At 43.7% G+C, this 26,172-nt stretch overlaps 1 protein-coding gene across 4 annotated transcripts in view; it reads right to left on the reverse strand.

Moving 5' to 3' along the window:
• mamdc4 (MAM domain containing 4) overlaps positions 1-26,172 on the reverse strand; it is a 95,590-nt gene that overhangs the window by 34,741 nt on the left and 34,677 nt on the right. For 2 of the 4 annotated variants that reach the window (XM_029169788.3, XM_055513129.1), the window contains exons 15-18: positions 16,836-16,944; positions 16,629-16,733; positions 6,397-6,531; positions 6,046-6,173 (exon numbers count right to left, since the gene is read on the reverse strand). In XM_029169788.3, coding sequence (XP_029025621.1) covers positions 6,046-6,173; positions 6,397-6,531; positions 16,629-16,733; positions 16,836-16,944 — 477 coding nt within the window. Of the gene's footprint in view, positions 1-6,045; positions 6,174-6,396; positions 6,532-16,628; positions 16,945-26,172 lie in introns of all 4 variants that reach the window. The other 2 variants (XM_029169785.3, XM_055513128.1) reach the window with 1 other exon arrangement.

Here is a 26,172-nt window from a genome sequence, read left to right on the forward strand (position 1 = left end):
CGAAAGAAAGCCACTGATGCCATTTTTGCTTTGAGAATGTTGATGGAAAAGTACAGAGATGGTCAGAAGGAGCTGCATTGTGTCTTTGTGGATTTAGAGAAAGCGTATGGCAGGGTGTTAAGGGAGGGACTGTGGTACTGTATGAGGTTGTCGGGAGTGGCTGAGAAGTACGTCAGAGTAGTCCAGGACATATAAATATGGTGAGATGTGATGTAGGTCAGACAGAAGAGTCCAAGGTGGAGGTGGGACTACACAAGGATCAATTTTATGTCCATCTTGTTTGCTATGCTGATGGACAGGTTGACAGACGAGGTCAGACAGGAATCTCCCTGGACAATGATCTTTGCAGATGACATTGTGATTTGCAATGAGAGTATAGAGCAGGTGAAGGAACAGCTGGAGAGGTGGAGGTTTGCTATAGAATGTAGAGGCATGAAAGTCAGTTGTAGTACGACAGAATACATGTATCTAAATGAGGAGGAGTGAGGCTACAAGGGGCTGAGGTGAAGAAGGTGCTGGTGTACTTGGGATCACTGTTCAGTAACAGTTCAGTGTGATTGGGAGTGAGGAAGAGAGATGAAGAGGCAAATGCAGGTGGGTTGGAGCGGGTTAAGCAAAGTGTCAGAAGTTTTGTGTGACAGAAGACTATCAGCAAGACTCAAAGAAAGAAAAATCTTTAATAACCCCACAGCGTGGAAAATACTTTAAACAACAGCAAGTACAGGGCAGAGGAATAAAGCGACATAATCAAAAACAGTTAAAAAGACACTTTGTGTTTGGACAGTACAACACAGTACAGTACAGATACACTGAGTATGGATCACTGGAATGGTTATTGTACAGTAATAAATAAAAATCTTGCACCAATGTTGCACAGAAAAATTGTTAGACATTGTGTAAATATAGAATAGATATAATAATGCAAAGATTTTGCACAAATATTGTACCGGGGAGACTTAACACTTAACACTGATGCAGTGAATGAATGAGAGTAATGGGAGGTAGTTAGCAGTTCTGATTGTATAGTCTTATAGCAACAGGTAAAAAGAAAGATCTGTGATATCTCTTCTTGCACAGCGAGGGTGGATAAGATAAGAGAAGAAAGATAAGATAAAATAAAATAAGATAAGATAAGAAAAACCTTTAATAGTCCCACAGTGGAGAAATTACTTCACACAACACCAAGTACAGAGTTAGAGAATACAGCAACAGAACAGTTCCTGTTGGCACAGTACCATGTAGTACATTACAGGTAGAGTGAGTATGAGGTCACTGGGAGGGTTACTGCACAATAAATAAATATAAATCTTGTACTGGTTTGCACAAATGTTGCACAGAAAAATTTGCAGCACATTGTGTAAATATAATAAAATAATGCACAGAGTTTGCACATATATTGTACAGAGGAGAATACTAGCTAACCACTGATGAAGTGGGTGAGTGAATGTAGTGGGAGGTACTTAACAATCCATCCATCCTACTGCTTATTCCCGTGTGGGGTTGAGCCTATCCCAGCTATCTTTGGGCGAGAGGTTGGGTACACGATGGACTGGCGACCTGTCCAGGGTGTCCCTGCCAGTCCATCGCAATACAGAGACAAACAACCATTCACACACACTCACACCTATGGGCAATTCAGTGTGACCAAGTAACTTTATGCATGTTTGGACCATGGGAGAGAGAACCCACTCGAGCACGGGGAGAACATGCAAACTTCACACAGAAAGGCACCCGGGCCGGGAATCGCAGTCCTGATTATACAGTCTGATAGCAGCAGGTAGGAAAGATCTGCGGATTCTCTCCTTCAAACAGTGAGGGTGGATTAGTCTGTCATTGAAGCTGCTCTCCAGAGCAGACAGTGAGTCCTCTAGTGGGTGAGAGTTGTAGTCTATGATGGATGTCAGTTTAGCCAGGACCCTTCTTTCCCCCACCTCCTGCACCGTGTCCAGAGTGCAGCCCAGGACAGAGATGGACTTTCTGATGATCCTGTCTAGTCTCCTTCTGTCCCTCACCGTGATGCTGTTGCTCCAGCAGACCATACCGTACAGGATGGCTGATGCCACCACAGAGTCATAGAAAGTCTTTAGGAGTGGCCCCCTCACTCCAAAAGACAGCAGTCTCCTCAGCAGGTAGAGCCTGCTCTGACCCTTCCTTACAGTGCATCCGTGTTTTGAGTCCAGTCCAGTTTATTGTTCAGTTGCATACCCAGGTACTTGTAAGAGTACACAAAGTCCTGAGTAAGTCCTCTGTACTCTGCATCATCATCATCATCATCATCATCATCATCATCATCATCATCGTCGTCATCGATGATCAGTCCAACAATTGCAGAGTCATCAGAGAACTTATGCAGAACACAGTTGTGTCTGAAGAAGGAAAGGGGCCAGTACAGTCCCCTATGGGGTCCCCACACTGCAGGTCAGAGTGTCAGACACACAGTCTCTGGCTCTCACAAACTGTGGCCTGTTTGTGAGTTAGTCCATAATCCACTCCGTCAGATGGAAGTCCACAACACCGTCTTCCACTTTGTTTTTCAGAAGCACCGGCTGGATGCAATGTTGAATGCACTGGAGAAATTAAAACATTTGATCTTCACAGTGCTGCTGGGCTTCTCCTGGTGAGAAAGAGCTCAGGGTAGGAGGAAGATGACGGCATCCTCGACTCCTATGCTGTGTCAGTAGTCGAAATGCAGCGGGTCCAGGTACGTCCCCACCTCAGAGTGGAGAGACCCAGGACCAGTCTCTCCAGTGTCTTTGACAGGTGTGATGTCAGAGCCACTTGTCTGAAGCTGCTGAGGTCTTTGGCATGCCGTGTCTTGGCTACTGGTACCAAGCAGGAGGTTTTCCAAAGCTTTGGTACCACCCTCAGCTTAATGCTCAGGTTGAAGGCATGCTCCATAACTCCACACAGTTCACCTGCGCAGGAGTTTATGGGTCTGGAGCTGATGCCATCTGGTACAACTGTTATTCTGGCCTTGATCTTGTTGAGCTCTTTTCCCACCTGTGCCCCCTTCCGCCTGCGAGAGTGTTGCTTTGAAGCAAGAGATGGTTTACAGGCTTCTCCACATCTCACTGATGTTGTTCTGCTGCAGCTGCTCCTCCATCTTCCTCCTGTGGCTGGACTTCACCTCACTTTCCTCCTGACCTTTTTTTTCACTCTCCTCAGTTTCTGCTCTCGTCTTTTAATATCAGCTTTAATATCAGGGGTGACCCACGGCTTGTGGGAACAGTGTTTTCAAAGCAGAGGTTTATGTAATCCGTTATGTCTTTCCCATGTGGGTCGCAGAGCTCCATCCACATAGTGGGGTTTAAACAGTCTCTGAGAGCCTCTCTGAGTGGGGTTTAAACGGTCTCTGAGAGCCTTCTTGCTCTCAGCTGTCCACCTCTTCACTGTGCGGTGTCTGTGTTAGCGGACAGCAATTATTGTAACGTGTGTGAACTCCTCTGGCAGGTAGAATGGCCTCATACCCACCGCTAACTGCTCAATGTCTCCGTTACAAAGCTTCTCTTTGATAGTGCAATGTCTTGGCATACACCATTTGATGTTAACAAACCCCACCCTTCCTCTTACCGCTGTCCTCCTGCACGCAGTAGATGAAAATTGTCCAGTTGAGTCTGGGATGAGTGGAGGACACACCAGGTTTCTGTGAACAGTAGGACGCTGCTCGTCCTGTACTCCAGCTGGTGCTGTGTGAACGCCACCAGCTCGTCCATCATTTCCCATGATGACAGATGGGACAGCGGGTCTGGAGCATCTCACCTTCTCTCAGCTGATCTCGCAGCGCAATCAGCTGGTCCGCAGTGTAAACAATGCACACTCTGGCCCAGACGCACCTCTATGGGTTGAAGCGGTGCAAGTGAGGAAAAGACAAGAGGCTGAGATGGAGGCAGCAGAGATGAAGATGTTGAGGTTCTCCTTAGGAGTGATGAGGTTAGACATAATAGGGAACAAGTACATTTAGCTAAATGTGAAAAAGTCTAAATATAAAAGATAAATATAAATGTAAATGGTAAATGTATATAGTAAATATAAATATAATGGCTAAATATAAATATTATATGTAAATGTAAATGTTAAATGCAAATGTTAAATGTTAAGCCGATCTCAGATCAGTGACGTGAACTCAAACACCTAGAACAGCCCCACTCACATCTGACTTTGGATCAGTGGACAAAATTGAAGGGGAACCTGAAGTCAAACAAAGCCAGCATGGTCATCAGCTCCGGCCCCCTTCCGTTAGCAGAGATTGAACGGGCTGTAATAGAAGGTGCGTGGGCTGAGGTTCCACTTCAAGCTGCTGTTCCGCAGGTGTCGTAAACGCCATTAATGGTGAATTGAGTAGGCTTGAATGGAATATTTCTGTTGCACCGGTGGAGAACTAGTTAGCTAACTTCACTAGCTAGCCGTTGTTTTAAGTTGCAAGCTATAAATAAAGGTTTCCAGGTCAGATGTGGGCGGGGTTTGCGCACACTGTTTGAGGTGTTTGAGTCTGTATGATTTGAGATTGGCATTACGAGCGCTGTTTGAGGGTAGGGGTGGAGTCTACCTGCAAGTGTCATGAATATTCAGTTTTACACTCTGCGAACATTTAACATTTACATTTAACATTTACATTTAACATTTACATTTAACATTTACATTTAAAATTTACATTTAACACTTATATTTCACATTTAACATTTACATTTAGATATAATATTTACATTTACATTGAACATTAAAATTTTTATTTAACATTTATTTTTACATTTAATATTTATATTTACATTTAACATTTACATTTAGACTTTGTCACATTTAGCTAAATGTGAGAAAACATATTGTGTCATTTAGTTAAATGTGAGAAAACTGGTTAAACAGTACATGCTCCTTTTACATTCGGCACCCCTTAGGAGAGTGAATATATTGGTAGAAAGATGTTAGAAATGGAGCTGCCAGGCAAGAGGGCAAAAGGATGACCAAGGAGGAGATATATGGATGTGCTAACAGCAGACATGAGGTTGCCTGGTGTGTGTGTTGAAGATGCCCAGGATAGAATTAGATGGAAAAGGATGATTCTCTGTGGCGACCCCTGACAGGATAAGCTGAAAGAGAAGTATGCTTCTAATTTTAGCTATATTTCTAAGCTAAAAGTAGCTGGTTCTGGAGATTTATTTAATATATAATGTAAAAGAGAGATCTTAGTCAGAGATGACACCAAGCTTCCTTACAGTAGAATCTAAGGCTAATGTTATGTCATCCAAGGTTTACATTTTTAGACCCAACTATAAGAACCTTGCCAAAGTATAGGAATGTACCTAAAAAGGTACGCAAGCTCTGTCGCCCCAGCAGTATCCTAGCAGGATCCCAGGACTGCTTTGCTGAATGAGCAGCCATTTCTGTACATTATACCTACACTAGTACCTTTACAGGGTACCCTTGTATCCCATAAGGGTACTGCTGGGGCGTTAAAGCTTGCATACTTTGTTTTTGGTGCATTCTTGTAGTTTGATTGCTTAGTGTGTAGATCATTGATCTGGAAGGCAGAACACCCCCTGGTTTGATCCCCACCTCTGAGTCATGAGTGTCCTTGAGCAACAACACTTCACACTAGTTCCAATGACAATGCCACTTGGCTGCCCATTGCCCCTCCATGGGGATGAGACAAATGCAGAGATAAACTTACTACACTCCTGAGATTAATGATAAACCTCTTTCTAATCTTAAAGGCCTCATAGTTACTTTTGCTCCCAGCAGAATGCTTTGTTCTCAGAACACTGAGCTACTTGTGGTTCATAGAGTCTTTAAATGTAGATTGGGAGGCAGAGCTTTTAGATACCAAGCTCCTTTCCTGTGGAACCAGCTCCCTCTTCAGGTTTGAGAAGCTGGCACACATTTTTAAGATTAGGCTTAAAACCTTCTTTTTTTTAATCTTATAGGTCAAGATTGTTCAGATTACTGACAATGATTGTTAGTCATAAGAACCATCTCTTGGTTAAACTACTTTTCTACAACGAGGTAGCTATAAGTGCAGGGCCAATTACACTGCTTTCACTTTTCCTGTACCTGAAAGCTTGTGAGCTGATGTGGTACTGGGCAATGTGCTTCATTCCACACATTGCCATGAGCTCCACTGCGTGTCCACAGAACAGTCTCATAACCGTGGTTACTTAGCAGTTTCACATTAAGAGTACCTAAACATTGAGGGGATGGTGTGAGGAGATGGTTCAATTAGTACATTTTTTGAAATTCCATAAATGTGATTTAGAAAATAATGCCAATGTATCAAAGAAGTAAATCATATTTCATATTTACAACGTACTACGTCAACCATTTTCAGGTTCTACTACACTGTAACAACAGCACAAACTTACTTTTTTGTATCATTATTTTACATGGTAACACTTTTCAGCTCACCTGTGTTGGGTCCATAAAGTTTGTAGAAAAAGGACAGGCAGTAACCTGCAGGACCTGCTAACTGTGGAAATGAAACCAGGCACCCAGACATCCCACGTAGTGATGAACTCCACATGTCCACAACAAGGCTTTTGCCTGGGCAGCAACAGAAAAAAAGAAAGGCAGAATCATGGTGCACTGAGGCTTCAATAGAAAAGATGAAAGATTTTCTATTTTCATTTATTCACTTTTAATAAGTTTAACTGATACAAGTTATACTATTGTGATGGGCACATGCGCTGCCACAAAGCAAACATAGGCCCTGGTTTAGAAATATCTTTATTTTTGACAGACAGATAGTGATGTGACGTTCCGTATCGAGGCTACGAAGCGTGTGCCGAGTAAAGGAAGCAGTGTTTCCACAATGCGCGTACTGAGGCTCGCTTCATTTAGGGGTGGGGCTGAAAATTATGACACGCAAAGCCTCGTGGCCCGGCCGTACCACATGACTGATTCAGGAAGCGGTTCGGATTTTGCCGCAGGCTCCAATACTGGAAGAGACAAGAAAATGTATATCCCCATTTATATAAGTTAGCGGTGGCAAAACCTTATGAGCGGGTGTATTCCAAAGCAGAAGAAATAATGTCAAAAAGATATTATCTAAGACCTGCCACAGTGGAGAAACTGACGTTTTTAAATAAATAAAAACATTGATGTGTCTCCTAAACCATAATCACTGGCCATACCCTAACGTTACAAAAGCACAATCATTGATAATTTTCCATAATGCCAGTGTATGTATGTATGTATGTATGTGTATATATATATATATATATATATATATATATATATATATATATATATATATATATATATATATATATATATTTATTTATATATATATATATATATATATTTATTTATATATATATATTTTTTTCTTTTTTTCCTCTCACCCTACGCGGGGTAGTCTCATCCGTTTTCCAAGCTCGGGTCCTCTACCAGAGGCCAGGAAGCTTGAGGGTTCTGCGCAGTATCCTTGCTGTTCCTAGGCCACAGGCCCCACTCTGCCCTTCACCTTCCAAGCCTTCTCCAGTTCTTCTCTGAGCCCTTGGTATTTCTCTAGTTTCTCATGTTCCTTTTTCCTGATGTTGCCGTCGCTTGGTATTGCCACATCCACCACTACGGATTTCCTATGTTCTTTGTCTTTGACAGGGGCTTGACCTCCCCAGCTTTAGGTATGGTCATCTGGCTGTACCTATGGGGCCTCTGTCATTTGGCTCACTTCCCTCCGAGCTGCCTTGATTTTTGCCTCCAACCTTTGTTTCCATGGTGGGTATTGTTTCTCATGCTCCCATGGTTGCTCTAATAGCCAAGCACCTCTAGGATCACTGATGCTGAAGCATATATCAGCTCATTGGTTTAGGACTTGCCTTACTCGTTGGAGGTATTTAGCTGTTGCCGCATTCCTTGTTGCCTGTTCAAGGTTGCCATTCGCCTGTGGTATTCCAAGGTACTTGTAACTGTCCTCAATGTCTGCTATTGTTCCTTCTGGGAGTGAGATCCCTTCTGTGTGGATTACCGTGCCTCTCTTTGTCACCATCCTCCCACATTTCTCGAGTCCGAATGACATCCCAATGTCCGAGCTGTAGATCCTGGTGGTGTGGATCAGTGAGTCGATGTCTCGCTCATTCTTGGCGTACATGTAGAGGAAGTGACTTATGGTGGCCCAGTTATTGGCCGGTAGTTGGATGGGACTGTACCCTTTTGAGGATTGTTGTGGTAGGGATCACTCTCAATGCTGCATTTACATCTTCCATGAGACTTTCTGATGATCTTATCTTTCAGCGTATTTGTGCTCAATGGGGCTTCGTACCCAATTTCCGGTTGGGGAGATCGTGTAACCTCCCCTCTGACATGGCGTCCTGGCTCCCCCTTGCTGTAGCATTTGTGTTGTATCTCGTCAATCGCCATCAGCCTTGAATGTGGGTTTTGTCCATTCCCATTCACCGCACATTCTTTGCATGTATCCCCCCTGACTAGGGTTACTTGAGTAGTAGCATTCCAACAGAGCCCTGTTCTTGCATCTTAGCCATTTCTTTCTTGTTCCAGTAGCCCACTTCTGGCCAAGGTGCTCTGGTAGCCCACTTCTCGACAAGGTGCTCTGGTTCCCAACACCTGACGCAGACCTTGTTATCTCATGTGGTTCATTGTCTCTCATCATTATGAGGTAGACGGTAGGGTCTTCAAGCTTGAAGGACCCACACTGGATGCTTATTCGCCGGGATTCGACCCGGGGACCACCCGTATACAAGTCCTGCGACTTTACCGATTGAGCTATCCAGTGAGCAAGATTTCATATTTTGTGATTAACCTCTGATGGTACCATATTTAAAAAAAAAACTCCCTTCTCACCCCACGCGGGTGGTCTCATCCATTTTTTCAAGCTCGGGTCCTCTATCAGAGGCCAGGAAGCTTGAGGTTCTGCGCAGTATCCCTGCTGTTCCTAGGACTGCACTTTTCTGGACTGAGATGTCGGATGTTATTCCAGGGATCTGTTGTAGCCACTCCTCCAATTTAGGGGTCACTGCCCCCAGTGCTCCGATCACCACAGGCACCACTGTGGCCTTCACCTTCCAAGCCTTTTCCAGTTCTTCTCTGAGCCCTTGGTATTTCTCTAGTTTCTCATGTTCCTTTTTCCTGATGTTGCCATCGCTTGGTATTGCCACATCCACCACTACGGCTTTCCTCTGTTCTTTGTCCACCACCACAATGTCTGGTTGGTTCGCCATTACCATTCTGTCTGTCTTTATCTGGAAGTCCCACAGGATCTTGGCTCGCTCGTTCTCTACCACCTTGGGAGGTGTTTCCCACTTTGACCTTGGGGTTTCCAGTCCATACTCTGCGCAGATGTTCCTGAATACTATGCCAGCCACTTGGTTATGACGCCATAATCCCTCCATGTATGCTTTCCCTGCCAGCATCTTATACCCTGCAGTTATGTGCTGGACCGTCTCAGGGGCGGGGTGGGAGACTGGGCAGCATCAGGTGGTGTGATCAGCTGCAGGTCTGCAGCAAGTAGCTTGTTCTACATGTATTTATCGTAGCTTTCTGGTCTAATTTATTTGTATCACTTCGACATTTGTTTAAAATATGCAATGCATTTTAAATTAAAAATACTATTATTATTATTTATTACCTTTATTGTAACACAGTATTAATTGCACAATTTGGACTGGCGATGATTTGCGCTTCTTCCAAAATAATCATGGATAATCAAGAAAGAAACTGCAGTTCATAGATGTTATTCAGGGACGGTTTGATAAAGATTGAGTGTGTTTTTCAACTGAACTGTCAGCCAAGGTAAGTGCATTATCTAATGAATGCGCCTGTCAGCGGGGAAGACATCAACTATTTAGTTGCTCTTCAGTTGCTGCTGCCGTCTCCTTACCAGTTCATACACCTTAAAGCGCCCTAACCAATGAATGCGTTTCCAGATTTACTGGCGATGTCGCATGGGTTGCTCTCAGTTACAGCAGCAGTTTGAAGCAGGGAAAAGCAAGTTAGTTGTCCTTGTCGATGCCTTGACAACGTTTTATCGTCTAGAAACGATCTGAACAGTTTTTATAGTTTTACAAGGCGTAATATGACGTTAGGTTTGATCGTTGCTCGTATTCCATATAAAAGAGAATGAGGACTGAATAGGTATGCTGTTAATTGCTGCGATCTTCTGTCAATAAAATATTAAACCTCTGAGCCCTGACATTTATGTCTTCTTTGGATTAAAAAACAAATGTTGAATGTTCTCAAATAATATAATATTCCCGCCCTCCACTTGTTTTTTTTAATTGAAAACGTTTGTGTTACCGGTGCTGACCATTTACCCTTTCCCGTGGTTTTAGATCATGATCTACAAATCCTGTTTGACTTATTAAACCCAGAGCATACCTGTAATGTGGCTGTAATGAGAGTACAGGAGAAAAATGCACAGAAGGAGCACCCTCCAGCCTTAAGTGCCTTAACGTTTTATGCTACTGAAATAGAATCACAACCTGGGAAGTTTCGAAAGTCACATAGTAAGAGAAGGCAGGATAAATTTAAACATACTTTTGTAAAAGCATCAGTGGACGCTGTTCCTGGCACTCTTTGGGGATTCTAAATACCTGCCAATATAATTGAAATGCAGCAGAATGATGCAGCTTTGTCCGCCTGTTTGTTGGATGCTACAGAGAGGAAGCCAGAGACCGAGCCGGATGGCAAGAATGAAGCTTACTGTCTGCAGAACGGGGTCCTTCACCAGCAAGGCTAGAGTAAACGCCTAGTGGTTCCTTAAGCGGCCAGAGATATAATTGGGCTGGTCACCTAGGGAAACAGAGACCACTGCCTGTATAATTCGCCAGTTTTGCTGGCCAGGTTTGCATTCAGATGTAGCACATTACTGTATGAGCTGTTCGCAATGTAAGAAGACCTCTGCCAAGGGACCCTGCAGAGCTCCACTACAGCCTCTTCCAATTGTTTCTACCCCATTTGAACGCCTGGGGATGGACATTGTAGGTTCCTTGGAAAGACGCAAAGGAGGAAATCAATATATGCTGATTATTATGGATTATGCTGCAAAATATCCAGAAGTGAGGGGACCTTTAAGTCTCCTGAGAGAACTCAGAGAAGGAGACCAGGGGAAGAAGGGGCCAGTTAATGTATTTTCTTTTGTTCTCCAGATGAGAGAGAAGCTGCAGAGGATGAGTGAATTAGCTCAGGCACACATGGAGGAGGCTTGGAAGCAACAGAAAACCTGGTATGACTGGTCAGCTCGCCAGAGTAGTCCAGGTGAGAAGGTTTTAGTGATGCTGCCAACCAGTGACATCAAGCTGCTGGCTAAGTGGCAGGGGCCCTTTGTGGTGGGGGAAAAGCTTGGACCCACCACCAATCGAGTCTCTTCTCTAGGGAAGAAGCACTCCAGTCGTGTCCTTTATGTCAACCTTTTAAAAGGATGGCTGCCAAGCAAGGCCGATAAAACAGATGTATTGCTAATCCAAAGGGTAAAGGAGGAAGAGGAGGTAGATGATCAATCCCTACCTTTCAGTAGAATCTTCGGAGATGGACCTGATTCATCTTTCTGAAGACCAGCAGGCTCAGGTAACATTTTAATAATTCCAAAAATATTTCGGGGGACTCCAGGGCGCACAGACCTTGTTGAACATGAAATGGTATTAAAAGAAAGTACAGCAGTACAGCGGTTGATTTATCGGACACCTGAGCGTCTTCTAGGATCGCTGAAGAAAGAAGTTGACCTGATGCTTAACCTGAAGATAATACAGCCTTCCCGAAGTGAGTGGTGTATCCCATTGTGTTGTTTCCTAAGAAAGACGAAACTATACGTTTTTTCATTGACCTCTGGTATCTTGCTTCCGTTTCAAAGTTTGATTCTTATCCAACTCCTAGGATTGATGATCTTATTGATCGTTTGGAAAAAGCAAAATATCTGATTGATCTGTGTAAAGGTTATTGGCAGGTGCCCTTGACAGCCCAGTCTCAGGAACTAACAGCCTTCTGTACCACTTCATGTACCCAGTCATGTACTCTTCCCCAAACCAGGAAGCAGCTCAGATCCTTTCTAGGGATGGCTGGGTTCTACCATCGGTTCATACCAAACATCTCCTCAAGGGCTGCACCACTGACTGACATGATTGGTTCACGATGTCCAAACCAGGTGCAGTGAACCTGTGTTTCCAGCACTCTCTGAGTAAGGTCCCAGTCCTTCACAGTCCAAAATTTGACCACCACTTTGTTCTGCAAACCGATGACTCTGCAAAGGGTGTTGGTGCTGTGCTCCTGCAGGATCCACCAGATGATCAAGACCTTGTGGCTTACAGTAGATCCCCAAAGAGGTTCGCTACTCAACTGTGGAGAAGGAAGCCTTGGCAATCAAATGGGCCTTGGACTCTTTTAAATATAATCTCCCTGAGAGGGAGTTCACATTGGAGACTGATCATAAGGCACTACAATGGCTTGAGAGAATGAAGTATACCAATGGCTGGATTAGTCGTTGGTATCTTTCTATGTAACCATTCAGGTTCCTTGTAAAGCACATTCCAGGCAAGTGTAATGTCACAGCCGACTATCTTTCTCGCTTTCCAAATGAAGACTTTGAAGGGGAGTGTGTGTGTGATGGGGAAGATAGATCCTCGCAGTTCAGTTGTGTGTGTGTGTTTTTGGTTTTGTGTGTGTTTGTAATTGGTGATTATTGTTTGAAATAATCTGCATCTGTATCTGTGTGTGTGTGTGTGTGTGTGTGTGTGTGTGTGTGTGTGTGTGTGTGTGTGTGTGTGTGTGTGTGTGTGTGTGTGTGTGTGTGTGTATGGGTGTGTGTGTGGGTGTGTGAGTGTGTGTGACACCGGGTAGAGTTTGGCACCATCCACCAGGTGTCACCGCCGATTGGAGTGCAGCAGGTGTTCCTTATCATGTGTCTGGTACTTAAACCATAACAGCACTCCAGTTGCTGGTGTGTTACATACACTAGGTTGCCACAAGGGTTCAAACATAGTCCACACAGTCCAACAAAGTGTTAAAAGAGGATATGGAAGATTTGGCCGGAAAAATAAAAAGCACTGTCCTCCAGTACGTTCATGACATCATCCTCTTTGCACCTGACCTGGAAACATGCCGTGAGGATTCTATCACCCTGTTGACCCTGTTGGCTGAAAGGGGTCATAAAGAAGCTGCAGTACTGTAAGGATCTCGTGGAGTATTTGGGGAGACTGATTGCAGAGGGGATCAGAGCTGTGGCACCTGATCAACTGAATGCTGTGTCCCAGGCACCCAAACCAACCACAGTCCAAGAGATGTTGACATTTTTAGGGCTGACGGGTCACAGCCCTGAGTGGGTTGATAGTTATTCCACAGTTGTGCAGCCTTTAAGAGACATAGTAAAGGTTGAAGGGGCTGGAAATTTTCAAGCCCCAGAGGGTCACATGGCATTTGAGATGGTTAAAATGTTGCTGCAGCAGGCTCTGGCCTTGGCTCTCCCAGACTACAAGAAAACATTTTTGTTGTATGTCTCTTGTCGACAGGGTCATGTGTGTGGAGTGTTGGCACAAAGGACTGGAGTTGGAATGCAAGCTCAGCTGTTGGGGCAGTGTGAGGGTTGTGGTAGGGCCAAATGAATTAGCAACACCACCTAGTCTCAGAAAGGGCTTGTTTGTTTAGTTTGAGTTGAGTTTAGTTTGATTAACCTCACACAGGTTTGCAATAATTATGTTGGGGATATGCGAGGAGCACAAATTATAATAATTGGATTTTTAACTCCTGAGTGGAGATACCAATTATGTTTATAATTTAGATTCACAAATTTTGGTTATTAGCTTAAATATATAACTGTATGACAAAGGTCTATAGTTAGGTAAGTGAAACACTTAACTATTATTGATTAATAATTATCATTTGAATTAATAATTACTTAATTTACGGGGCACCACCCTGTTACCAGGGACCAATAATCGATTTGGAATAGCCAATACAGTCTCAAATGTATTTAAGTTAGTTGAAGGCTGAACTCCGTACCATAGCCGACTCAATTTACCCGTGCTGCAAAACCATATACCAATAATCACAGACAACAAGCAATATTAATATTAACTCCAGTGTCAACACTATCTTGCTGTGTGCTGCGCGTGTGTGCCGGTGAGTCCTTTGAATGGAGCGTGTCTGGCGTTCACAGGAAAAGAAGCATGTAACGGGGTGTGAAGTGTGACTAGCGTGAATAAGGCTTGCGGTATCACAAACACACGGGACTATATTCGGCGATATAGTCACGTGATCGCGGAAGCGAGTGGTTGAATCGTGCGCTTGGTGTAGTCACAGCAGAAACTGTCAGGGTGCGGCTGAGATCGGACCTACATGCACGGCGTAAGGACACCAGGTAGATGGTAAAGAATCAGGGTTTATTTTGGTAATCGAAGTCGCAGACAGTCCAGGTCAAACACGATAAGAAGCGGGATTTAGGTAGAATAGGAGCAGGCTTAATCAGGTCCAGAGACAGGCAAGGTTCAGTAAAAAAGTAAGCAAGGCTACAGTACAATTCGGGTTAGGCAGGCGTCGGCGGTCAGGAATGCGGAACAGGATCAATGACGTGGTGGGCTGAACTGAGGATTGCGGGAACGAGATGACTGGCATACACAAACGACGATCTGGCGGCTAGCTGTAGTGACTACTGGTGCTTAAATCCGGGTGGCTGATTACTGATCTGAGACAGGTGTGTGTAATGAGGACTGGGAGTAAAGGGGAAACTAACACGAACAGAAACTGGAAGTGTTACAAAATAAAACAGGAAATGAAAACCACAACCTGGATGACAAACTAAGTCTTTTCAAAATAAAACTGGAAACAAGGCCAAAACCTGACTGAAACAGAGCAACCGTACCACAATAAAGCAAGCTTAAGCTAGCGAAATCAAAGATTACAGTACTTCAATGTGCACCTGTTAGACTCGCGCAGATCTATAACAGCGTTACAGTCACGTGATTGTGGAAATACACAGTGATCAGATCGCGTGTTCAGGAAAAGAAAACACCACAACAATAAAACAATTACTGATCCCCTTAGAGTTCTACTTTGCTATTTTGCCTCTGCCTTACTGCTCAATCCTGGTGGAAGATCCGGCGCTGCGTGCGTGCTTGCGCTGTTGTGGTCCGGTCCAGGTGTGTGTCGCGGTGATCGCGTCGTGATCAGCAGTTAAGCTGGCGGTTTCCTGCCGGGTGTCTTGTGGGAAATTTTGTGTTCGTCATGAGATGCTGTGCCTCTGGCTGAGGGTTGTTCCTGGGGGGGTCATTAAGCATTTGGTTATCAAATGGTGGGGGTTTCACTCTAGTGACCACGGGAACATGGTTAAAGGAAGTAAAGGGGGGTTTACTACACTCATGTATATCAAAGACCAGTCAACAGCTCATGTGGGGGTTTGTAACAGGGTATAAATACAGGTCTTGTGTCCTCAGTCCTTCAGTGGATACTTTGTACATGCTGTAGTAAGATGTGCCTTACGTCTTAGACGTATTGTGATTGTGATCCACTCCGTGTCGACATGAGAATAAACTTTGAGATGGTTCATCACACTGATGATCTCCGGTTGATTTCTTTTTAAGAAGATTTCTTCTTAAGGCTGGAAGTAGATGGGTGATCAGGCCCGTTCTGTGACGATGTCCACGTTGGTTCAGATGCTCCAGGCGTGCCGGGAGCAGAGGGAAGCTCCAGGTGGACAGAGGCGATGGAGAGAACGAGGAGAGCAAATGTTGCTCGATCCTGGTGAGAAGGTCTGTCGTTTCGTTGTGGAGAGAACAAGGGGAAGGGACAAGGGACAGAGAGAACAAGGGGCGAGTCTTTGGTCACGTCAGCTTTTATAACCGTGTTTTTGGTCACGCCCGTCCCATTGTGTGATCCAATCAGGATAGCTGACATCCAAGTTTCTCCGCCGCCCGTCGCTTATATCAACAGGGGTTCGGCTGTCTCAGCGGGGGAGCCAGGTATGGTTCCCCAGCCTGGCGCCTGGTTTTGGCACTCAGATTTGAAATCTCTTTGTTCCCATTTTCTACTATCAGGATGAAGACGTTACATGCAGGCCGCAGAATTTCCTTTGTCTGGGGGAATGCATGTGGGCCCTAATACTGATTCTGTTAATAACCGTTTACACACATGAGGTCCCCCAACACGGCCCATAGCGTACTTCTCCTTGGCTCTGACCCCGGTGGAGCTGGGTCTGCCAACTTGTTATCATTATTTAGCTGCGGCTCATCTGATCCCATTAAAATCTTATGTCATTACAAGCTTGTGACTTTGATTGAGAGAGGTAAGTTTGTGCTAACTGCACCACGCCTCTGTGATTATCACAGACTCCTAGAATATCCAGACGTGACAATACGTATCTGCAAACTTAGTCCTTGTTGGTGTCTTTGCTGGAGACTGCTTCTTTGTTTTTTGACCACTGCCTGTCGGGCCACCCTACTGCCTGCTGTCTTGTAATAAAGACTCCTTTTAACTAAACGTCGCCTGTGCGCTGTGCACTCCTACACCACACCGCGTTCCTGACACAGACGATCACAGGACAAGACTAAGGGCACAGTAATCATAATAATGATAATAATAAATAATTAAGACAGGTAAGAATTATATTAACTGACAGGAAACGACATCCAACAACAAAGAAGACAGGACACAATCAACACACATGGCCCTCCTGGCAGGTCTCCCTTAAATCTACTCACCAGTTCCGATAGTGTGGTCTGTCCCATCAAGCATTGTCCAGTCAAAATTGTCACCATGGTCCTGATACCATCCGCACAGTCCACTTTCAAAGTTACAAGACAGTCCTGATAAAAAAAACAAATAAAAAATATTTCTAGGTAATAAATGAAAGCAGACATAAGGCAGAATCTTGTGTGCACTGGCAATAGTTATAAAACGTACAGTACCTGTAGGTGTAGCTGGCAAATACTTAGAGTAACAGTTGATAAAGTGAACATTTTTCACTTTAATCATGGTGTCTGGGTCCACATTCACTGCACGAGCTTCAAACGCCAGCTATGACAGTTAAAGCCAGTGATCACAGTGAGTAGTAAGGCATTTGCTATCAACTATCATACTAACAGGGCACTGGTGATTCTGCGCAGGGCGGGCGCAATTGTTTCGGTGCTCTAGGCGAGATCGTGATTTTGCGCCCTTCTCCTCAGCTCCGGGCACGTTTATGTGTTGCTTTAGCCATTAGCACGCTGTTAGCCCTTTGCACTTCAGGGCTTACATCTTTGAGATGCAACAATAGGAAATTGCAAATAAATGCAGTTGTATCTGTTATTACCACAAAGCCTTTCATGTGCCTCAGCCTAAATCGACTTGTTATTTTGGGTTATGGCATTGTTCTATGAAATTCTAACATGTACTGTATGTACATAAGTGTTTTGTGTTCCAAGCTTAGTTGCTAATTAGTCAGGTCTCTACAATAAATGTTGCTTATCTTGTCAGCTACCTATAGCTTGTGCTATAGATAGCCATTGTATTTATAGAAGCAACACAATAACACAATTTACAATAAATGTAGCATTCTATTTTCTTATACTTTAGGTGGGCGCATCCCAGTTACCCACATGTGAGGAGGTTGTGTCAAACAGAGGAACCATTGCAGACATCTGCTGCTCAGCTCAGGAATGTACATTTGCCAACAGTAAGATCATTTCTTAGGCAATAGAAAATATTTTACTATGTTTATCTGCATAGAGAAGGAGGCTTGTTCACTTGTAGTTTTGTATATTGTTTACATTAGAGAATGTTGTGGCCTACATATGACATTCACTAATCTACCATTATGTTTGCAGAACCTTTTTAAAAAGTGTCATGGTGAGGACAGCCACACCCTTCATTTGGTAGAGCACTGCTTCCACTCAAAGTCTTCCAAATAGTTATGAGAACAAAGATCATCACATCTCCATAGTCATCTATCTACAACTATACTTTTCCCGCTGCAGAAACAAATCTCCAACATAACTGCATTTACCAGTTTACCCTACTTTCATCAAGGAAGTACTTCCACTGCAAGGCCCCGCAAAAGCGTCTGTCCTCAAACCTCCAAGCTTTTCAACTCACTCAGTAACCTATACATTGCACATTGGCATGTGAAGATAACTATGGAGTCAAATTAGGGTCAAATTAGATTTGTGCATGCGTAAACCGATATGTGTGTACGTAACCAGATGCGTGTGTGCGTAGCCAGATCTGTGCGTGCGTAAACCGATCTCTGTGTGCGTAATCAGATTTGTACTTGTAGATTTAGTGGCTATACCATGATTACACACAAATTGTGGCTAAATTTACAGGTAAAATAACATGACCTTAATTTGCCTCCACACTCTGATTGGCTCATAAACAAGGAAGTTGTCGCAGTCCTTTGATGTGGCACAGCAGATCCTGAAAGCTCCACAAGCAGCAACAAGGTAGTCCACTGACTACAACTGATGACTCAAATTTGGCAGACTATCAATGTCTGCATTCTATTAACCACTGACAGAACCAGCAACATTTTACCTGCAACACTGCGTTTCAGTCACTCACTGTGCACTCTAGCACCTTTCAGTTGGTTGCTACCCGGCATTTAAAAGACAAAAGAAGAAGAAGTCACTCATTGTGACACGAACTAACATGGGGCCATTAGGGTTCAGAAAGCACTTTACTTTACAACGCCACTTTAAGAAAAGTATTAAACACATGCAACATCTTGACAGCAACAGTTGCTGTCACACCATGCCTCTGTAGGCATTTACTGTTCCCATATTGGCACTTAATTACAGACAAATACGGCAAAATATAAGCTGTAGCTGAAGATCCCATTATGGAGAAATTGTTTTGACACATTAGCAGCACAAGAAAGGAAAACACATGTAAAAATTTGTTTATATTAGTTTACCGAGCTATGCTGCCAAACAGGCTGTAGTTGTGAATATTTTGTTAATTAATTCAGGCTGCTTATTGGCAACCATTAGTATTAGCATTAGCAGCCGCTAATCAAGTTGCGTATTATATAAATCAATAAATTAAATTAAATGTGAAATTGCCAGTTAGACGTACCTTGTGCCAGTCGAAGTGTAACCACTTCAACTCAACAGCTGTCAGATTTTGGATCAAACATAAGGTTAAACTCCACTACAAGGACGAGGTAGCCAGTTTCGCTGTTACAATGGATTCAGTGACCGTGACTTTTGATCCCTGTGGCGGATCACAGCTATGCGCTTCCTCAAAGGGGTGTGGCGATCAACTTCGCTTAGGGCACACCCCTAAAACAGAGCGTTGTGGACGAGAGCTTAAAACACACATTTTCAGACGGGCCGTGTGGGTGATCTAAAGGGCTTTTTGGCATGAAAAGTTACAGACACCTTATTGAGACAACAAGGTCCAATTCTTTAGCGTTGTGTAGCATGAAAAAAACATGTGCATGGACCTTTAATGATCAGACCAGATCAATGTATAAAGTGTGACGTTACTCTCGTGATTTGCAGAGGTGATGCAGTTGAGCGAACGTGAAACTGGTGTTTCTATCAGACGTTAATGTAGCATGTTAGCCGACAAGCTATTAGCAATGCCATGCTATGTTATGATGCAAGTGGAGTTAAGGTGGGTATGTTCTAGTAACACTACCGTTGTGATTCTGTGTGATCATTTATCAGACCATAATAAACATGTTTACACGTTTAAGAAGGTGGAATATGTTTCCACATCAACAGCGGCTGATGCAGCGATGCCTCAGAAGTATCTTAAATATGTTCTCCGGACCTCGAGGCCTTCACCATCAACTGCAAGCCCTTTTACTCCCCCTTGTGAGTTCTCAAACGCAGACGTCTTTGTCATTGTCCTGGGAGACTTTAACAAAGCCAACCTCTCATTTTAACTTCCTAAATACAAACAGTTCATGTCCGACAAGAGAGGGAAATGTACTGGTAACAACTAGAAAGGTAATAATAAAACTATTTGCATTTATGTTTCTGTCCCTGCTGGGTGAACGTCTCTCCAGTCCTAGTTTGCCCCATATGTAGTAGCTCATAACAGGGTGTGTGTGTGTGTGTGTGTGTGTGTGTGTGTGTGTGTGTGTGTGTGTGTGTGTGTGTGTGTGTGTGTGTGTGTGTGTGTGTGTGTGTGTCTTATGAAAAGCCATGAGTGTCAAAGCCTGTGAAGCACAATGGAATATTGAAAGGCCGTTGTCCTGTAAGTGGACTCATATGTTAAGTCACCAGTTTAAATGCATGTTAAATATGTGTCATGAGTTTCAATTAATGTTCAGAGTCATATAGCCAGAAGGCATAAGCAGAGCATATACAGTATGTGACAAAAGTGAGTACACCCCTCACATCTCTGCAAACATTTAGTTATATCTTTTCATAGGACAATTCATAAATGACTCTTTGGCACAGTGAAAAGTAGTTAGTGTAAAGTTTGTGTAGCAGTGTAAATTTATTGTCCCCTCAAAATAAATGAAAATACAGCCAATAATCGCTGAACCCCTGGCAACAAACGTGAGTACACCCGTAAGTGAAAACGTGATATGTCAATATTTTGACTATTCACACTTGGTACAGAGGGAGAGAAGTCACGCCTCCAGACGTCTACAATGGGCCCCGGACATCTGATATTGAATTATTCATGTATATTTTGTCTTTAATACATTCATTTTAATTGACATAGTATAGTGCCTGTTCTCATCAAAGAACTCCGGGGGGACAACAACATCTGCACACACAACTCCTTTGCTGATGACACCACCCTCATTGGCCTCATCTCTCATGGAGATGAGTCAGATTACAGGAGTGAGATAGCCAGTCTGGTGTCGTGGTGTAGCACTAACAACCTGGAGCTCAATGTTCTGAAAACAGTGGTGTTGACAACTGACTTCAGACAGTTGACAGTTAACTTCAGGAAGGACCCAACCCCCCTCCCCTCTGTCATCCTCTGTGACACCCCAGTGACCTCTGTGTAGTCCTTCCGCTTCCTGGGCACCATCATCAGCCAGGACCTTAAGTGGGAGCAGAACGACTCCATCACTAAAAAGGCTCAGCAGAGGATGTACTTTTTGAGGCAGCTGAAGAATTTCCACCTCACTGCAAAATGTTGTAGAACTTCTACACTGCCATCATCAATCAATCCTCACATCCTCCCTCACAGTTTGGTTTGCTACGGCCAGAGACAAGGCCAAGCTGCTGAACTCACAGAAACATTTTACCACATACAGCTTGGTAACAAACTTACACATAAGCACATAAAATCGCAGGCTGAACTCAGCGCAATGTAAATAAAAGTACGACTGCACATGGGAACACAGCAATAGAGATCTGCATGTTCACGGTTTGGTAGGAAACTGGCTCAGATTTATTTGCAACATCTCATTCTCCCACAGGAATAAGTTTAGCCCTCAAGCAGCAGAACTGTCTGGAACGACACGCCCCAGCTTCAGTGCATCCAGTTGTTACTTAATGGCCTACAGAAATGCCAACTCTAACAGAAACTGTGTCTTTTCCTTTACTTTAAAAACTGACATATTTCCTCACACAGCTCTAAATTTATTAGTCATGTGATATAGTCTCTCTTTTGCATAATGACAATAATGGGATACCAATGTTGTCTTTTCAGAAATTAAACATTAAGACTGCTCCCACTGAGACTTGACGAAGACTTTCAGGGTGCCTGGGTTCATGTGCCTTAATCACCGTACTATCCAGGATTCACAGAGACAATACTTTCAACTCATTTACTGTTTTATAACCGTGTGGTGGGAATGTCTGATGCCTTCCTCACAGTTACGTATTAATATGTAAACGCGCATTTCCGACCTGCACATTTTCCCGGCTGGCTGCACCAGCCAGAGTGACTGATACACTTTATAAATTGCAGCAAAGAACAGTTGACAGTGAACGCACATGACTACATTCAACACCGTGTCTGCCAGCAGCTTGTCTACAAATCGAATACTGCAAATGAGAGTGTACATTGCCGAGTAACGCTCGGTCTGTCTAAGCATGCAGCTGTTCGGTTATAAACTGCCATAACTTGTAAATACTACTATATTAAATACTATAATCATCTGCCACAGACAACCGTTTCGGAGCGATCCATGTACTAAACAAAATTAGTAATGTATTGCATCACCTGGGCCAAATAGTAATGATGAGATACCAATGCTGATTTTCTAGTAATAAAAGTTTTAAGATTGCTCCCACCGAGACTTGAACCTGGGAGAAAATGCCACAATGCTATCCAAGGCTTAAGCAGGGGCTCCACATTAGCCTATATAACACACTTATGATACTGCGTTCTAGGGCCCAGAGTCGGCACCTACAGGCCAAAAAGATGTAACACATTATCCTATGCGTCGAACATACGGTGATAATGCGGTAGAAATGGAAACAAATCACAGCAGAGGGTGACACTTTTAAGTGCTACGACTGTACCACAAGCAGGCTGGCAAATTAACCACTGCAATGTGTGAGTCTGACCTGGTCTCTTGTATTGGAGATTACAGGGTAATAAACAACTGCATTCTGTGCAATCAAAACAGGCTTTGAGTACTTGCTCTGTTTCACTGCTACATCTGCTTTACAGAACTTGCTACTGGTGTGGCAGATTTCAGTTTCTGTATGTAGGTAGGCAGATGACCCTGGCCTCTTGTCTTGGGTCCGTGCATGAAGTGCAATTCATTATTCATGTATAAAATGAAAATTGAATACTGTCTTTTTATGCTGTGTTTCGCTTCCGTAAATCGGTAAAACACATTTGCGATATACTGATTTACTCATTTTCCTTTTCTCCACTTTCAAAACGAAATACGAAAAAGGGAAACCGGGGACGGGGCCAGTCGCCGGACTTTCACAATAAAACGCCCAAGAGCATTTGAAGCGCAACATCGGCAAATATTTGTAACTCTTAAAGGATTGCGGTCGTGTTTTGACACATAATGAGACCCACATTGATAACATTAACCAACGTAACAATTGTTTCTTTAGCCCGTCTCAGTGCTGACAACTGTCGATTACGTTATGAAACATGGCGTTTGCTAAAGTAATGACAGGTCAGTCAGCTCACCACCGTCGGGTCACTTACAGAATCACCTGCCAACAAAGCTAAGTTTTCTGTGCATCCAGCTTCATTAGACTGCAGCGACATCACGACCTTGTCGACACCTGATTTGGAAGAATTCAGCGCATCTGCGCTATTCTGGTGATTTTCAGTTTATGATGAGACTGAAATCACGTCCTCCTGCTTGGCCGGTTGATGCTCTTATGCCCAGGAAGACGCTCTAATGTTGTGCCGATCTTTGCAAGTATTCTAAACAGTGATTTATTACAGTTTATTGTGGCTGTTTAGACATGCTCCATCATTGGACTTCCTGTCTCAGAGCCTGCTTAACCTGCGGGAGAATAACAGCCACTCAACCTGCCTCACAATAACTGAACTCATTGTGAACCATAACTGCCGTAATGTGCATCGCATCATCTTTGTAAGGCAGATTCTGTGGCAAAGTGTGTGTGATCAGATGATCTGTCACGCAACATCAAGGTGTTACTGTATGTAAAGAGCAGATGAGTGCCTCCAGAGGATCTTTTTATTTTGCACCACCTACCTTCAGTATTTGTTTAGTAGTCATCATACCTGAGAGACTGGTTCTACATCAACTGCGCTGCATGGTGAGCTCAGCAATGGCTCTGCCTACCAGCCTAGCATTGAAGTAGAGGACGCCACCATCTTCCTGCTCCATCATTCCCTGGCCCACTTTGAGAAGCCCAGCAGCACTGTGAGGATTCTGTTTTGTTCTCTCTTAATTGACAAATTGGAGTCAGCTGGTGTGGGCAATTACCTGACAGAGTGGATACTGGACTACCTCACAAACCGTGCCCAGTTTGTGAGGGTCCAAGACTGGTGTCGGACACTCTGACCTGCAGTGTGGGAGCCCCACAGGTGACTGTCCTGGCCCCCTTCCTCTTCACCCTCTTCACTGCAGACTTCAGACATAACTCATCTGGCTGTGTTAAGTTTTCTGACGACTCTGCAATTGTTGGACCTATCACTGACGATGATGACACAGAGTACAGAGAACTGACAAAGAACTTTGTGGACTGATGTCAGCAGAACCACCTTCTAATGAATACAGGGAAGACCAAAGAGATGGTGGTGGACTTCCGCAGATGTCAGTCTACACCCGCTCCTCCAGTGAACATTCAGGGAATGAACATCCAGAGAGATTGGACTGTACCTGGGTGTTCACCTTAACAACAAGCTAGACTGGACTAACAACACAGACACACTGTACAGGAAGGGTCAGAGGAGACTCTACCTACTGAGGCTGAGGTCGTTTGGAGTGAAGGGGACACTCCTGAGGACTTTCTATGACTCTGTGGTGTCATCAGCCGTCCTGTACAGTGTGGTCTGCTAGAACAGCAGCATCACAGAGAGGGAGAGAGAGGAAAAAGCTGGATAAGGTCATTAAGAAGTCCAGCTCTGTCCTGGGCTGCACTCTGGAGTCAGTGAGAGAAAAACAGAAGGGTTCTGGCAAGATTCAAATCCATGCTGGACCACGAGTCTCACTCACTGCAGGACTCACTGTCTGCTCTGGAGAGCAGATTCAGTGACAGACTGATCCGCCCTCGCTGTGGGAAGGAGAGATTCCGCAGGTCTTTCCTTCCTGCTGCTGTCAGACTTTATAATGAACAATTATAACAGGGTGCACATTTCTACCACACTGCCACACACACGCTACATCTCCAGAGCAATTGCACCAGTCACTTTAATATCTCGCTCACTTTGTTTGGTGCAGTCACCTTACCTCATTGTTATATGTACATGATGTTGTTAACCTGTGGAGTTCTAACTTCTAATTTCTTATAATTATTATTGTGTTACTTCTTCTGTATATATGTCTATATGTGTCTGTGCTGTTGCAACATGGTAGTTTCCCCATCGCGGGACAATAAAGGTATTCTATCTATCTATCTATCTACCTTGCATTGAATATTTTATGTGCATGTTCCTATGATAGTAATGTCATGTCTTAGTCCTGTTTCCGGTTTTATTTTGAAGCACTTCTTGTCCCACCCACGTCTCAGCTGTTTCCATGTCAATCCCAGTTAATCATGCACACCTGACAGTTATCTCGAAATCAAGCCTGCCTGCTCCTTGCCTGTACTTTTGCCGTGGAAAGACTGGTAACGTACCTGACCGTTTGACCAAGATTAGAGCCTGCTCCTTTGGTACTCACGTCTGAGAGCACCTGTGTATAACTCTGCTTGCCTTGCCTTAAGTTACGTAATAAAGACTGTCACCTCTTAAACCACCAACCTGTCCGCGCTGTGCATGTGGGTCTGATATCTGCAAAACCCTGACAAGTAAAGCAGCAGTCCTTTTTTTTCACAAAACATTTGTAGTCAGAACTGCCCATATGTTTTTTAAACAATGTTTATTTACCAAGTTTAAATCTGCCAACTCACAAAATCTTTAACATCTTCAAGGCTGAACTTTATCAGACATGTAAAATGTAAAATTATTTATCACCATAGATACATATAAAACAATGGCTTAATTATTTGAAAACAAGTTGCTAAAAGAGATACAGACTGTTTTCCTCAGATCAGGATGACAGATGAATCAGAAACAACAGTGCATCCTGGAACACTGTGGGTTCACCTCTTAAAATGCAGTCCTATGACCTACAGTATATGAGGCAGAGGGACAGTCATCATTGACACGAATGTCCTCTTTTGGCCAAAATCCCTTCCACACCCCAGAAGAACAACAACATGCAGGGCTATGATTTGGGACTGCATTACAAGAATAATAATAATAATAGTAATAAATCACTGTTTAAAATACTTGCAAAGATCGGCACAACATTAGAGTGTCTTACTGGGCATAAGAGCATAAACTGGCCAAGCGGGAGGACGCGATTTCAGTCTCACTGTAAACTGAAAATCACCAATTCTTTCTCATCAGGTGTCGACAAGGTTGTGATATCGCTGCAGTCTAATGAAGCAGGATGCACACAAAACTTAGCTTTGTTGGCAGGTGATTCTGTAAGTGACCCGACGGTGGCGAGCTGACTGACCTGTCATTCCTTTGGCAAACGCCATGTGTCGTAACTTTATCGACAGTTGTCAGCACTGAGACAGGCTAAATAAATAATTGTTACGTTGATTAATGTTAACAATGTGGGTCTCATTATGTGTCAAAACACGACCGCAATCCTTCAAGAGCTACAAATATTTGTCGATGTTGCGCTTCAAATGC

The sequence above is a fragment of the Betta splendens genome, chromosome 12 (assembly GCF_900634795.4).
Source record: "Betta splendens chromosome 12, fBetSpl5.4, whole genome shotgun sequence".
Taxonomy (NCBI): Eukaryota; Metazoa; Chordata; class Actinopteri; order Anabantiformes; family Osphronemidae; genus Betta; species Betta splendens.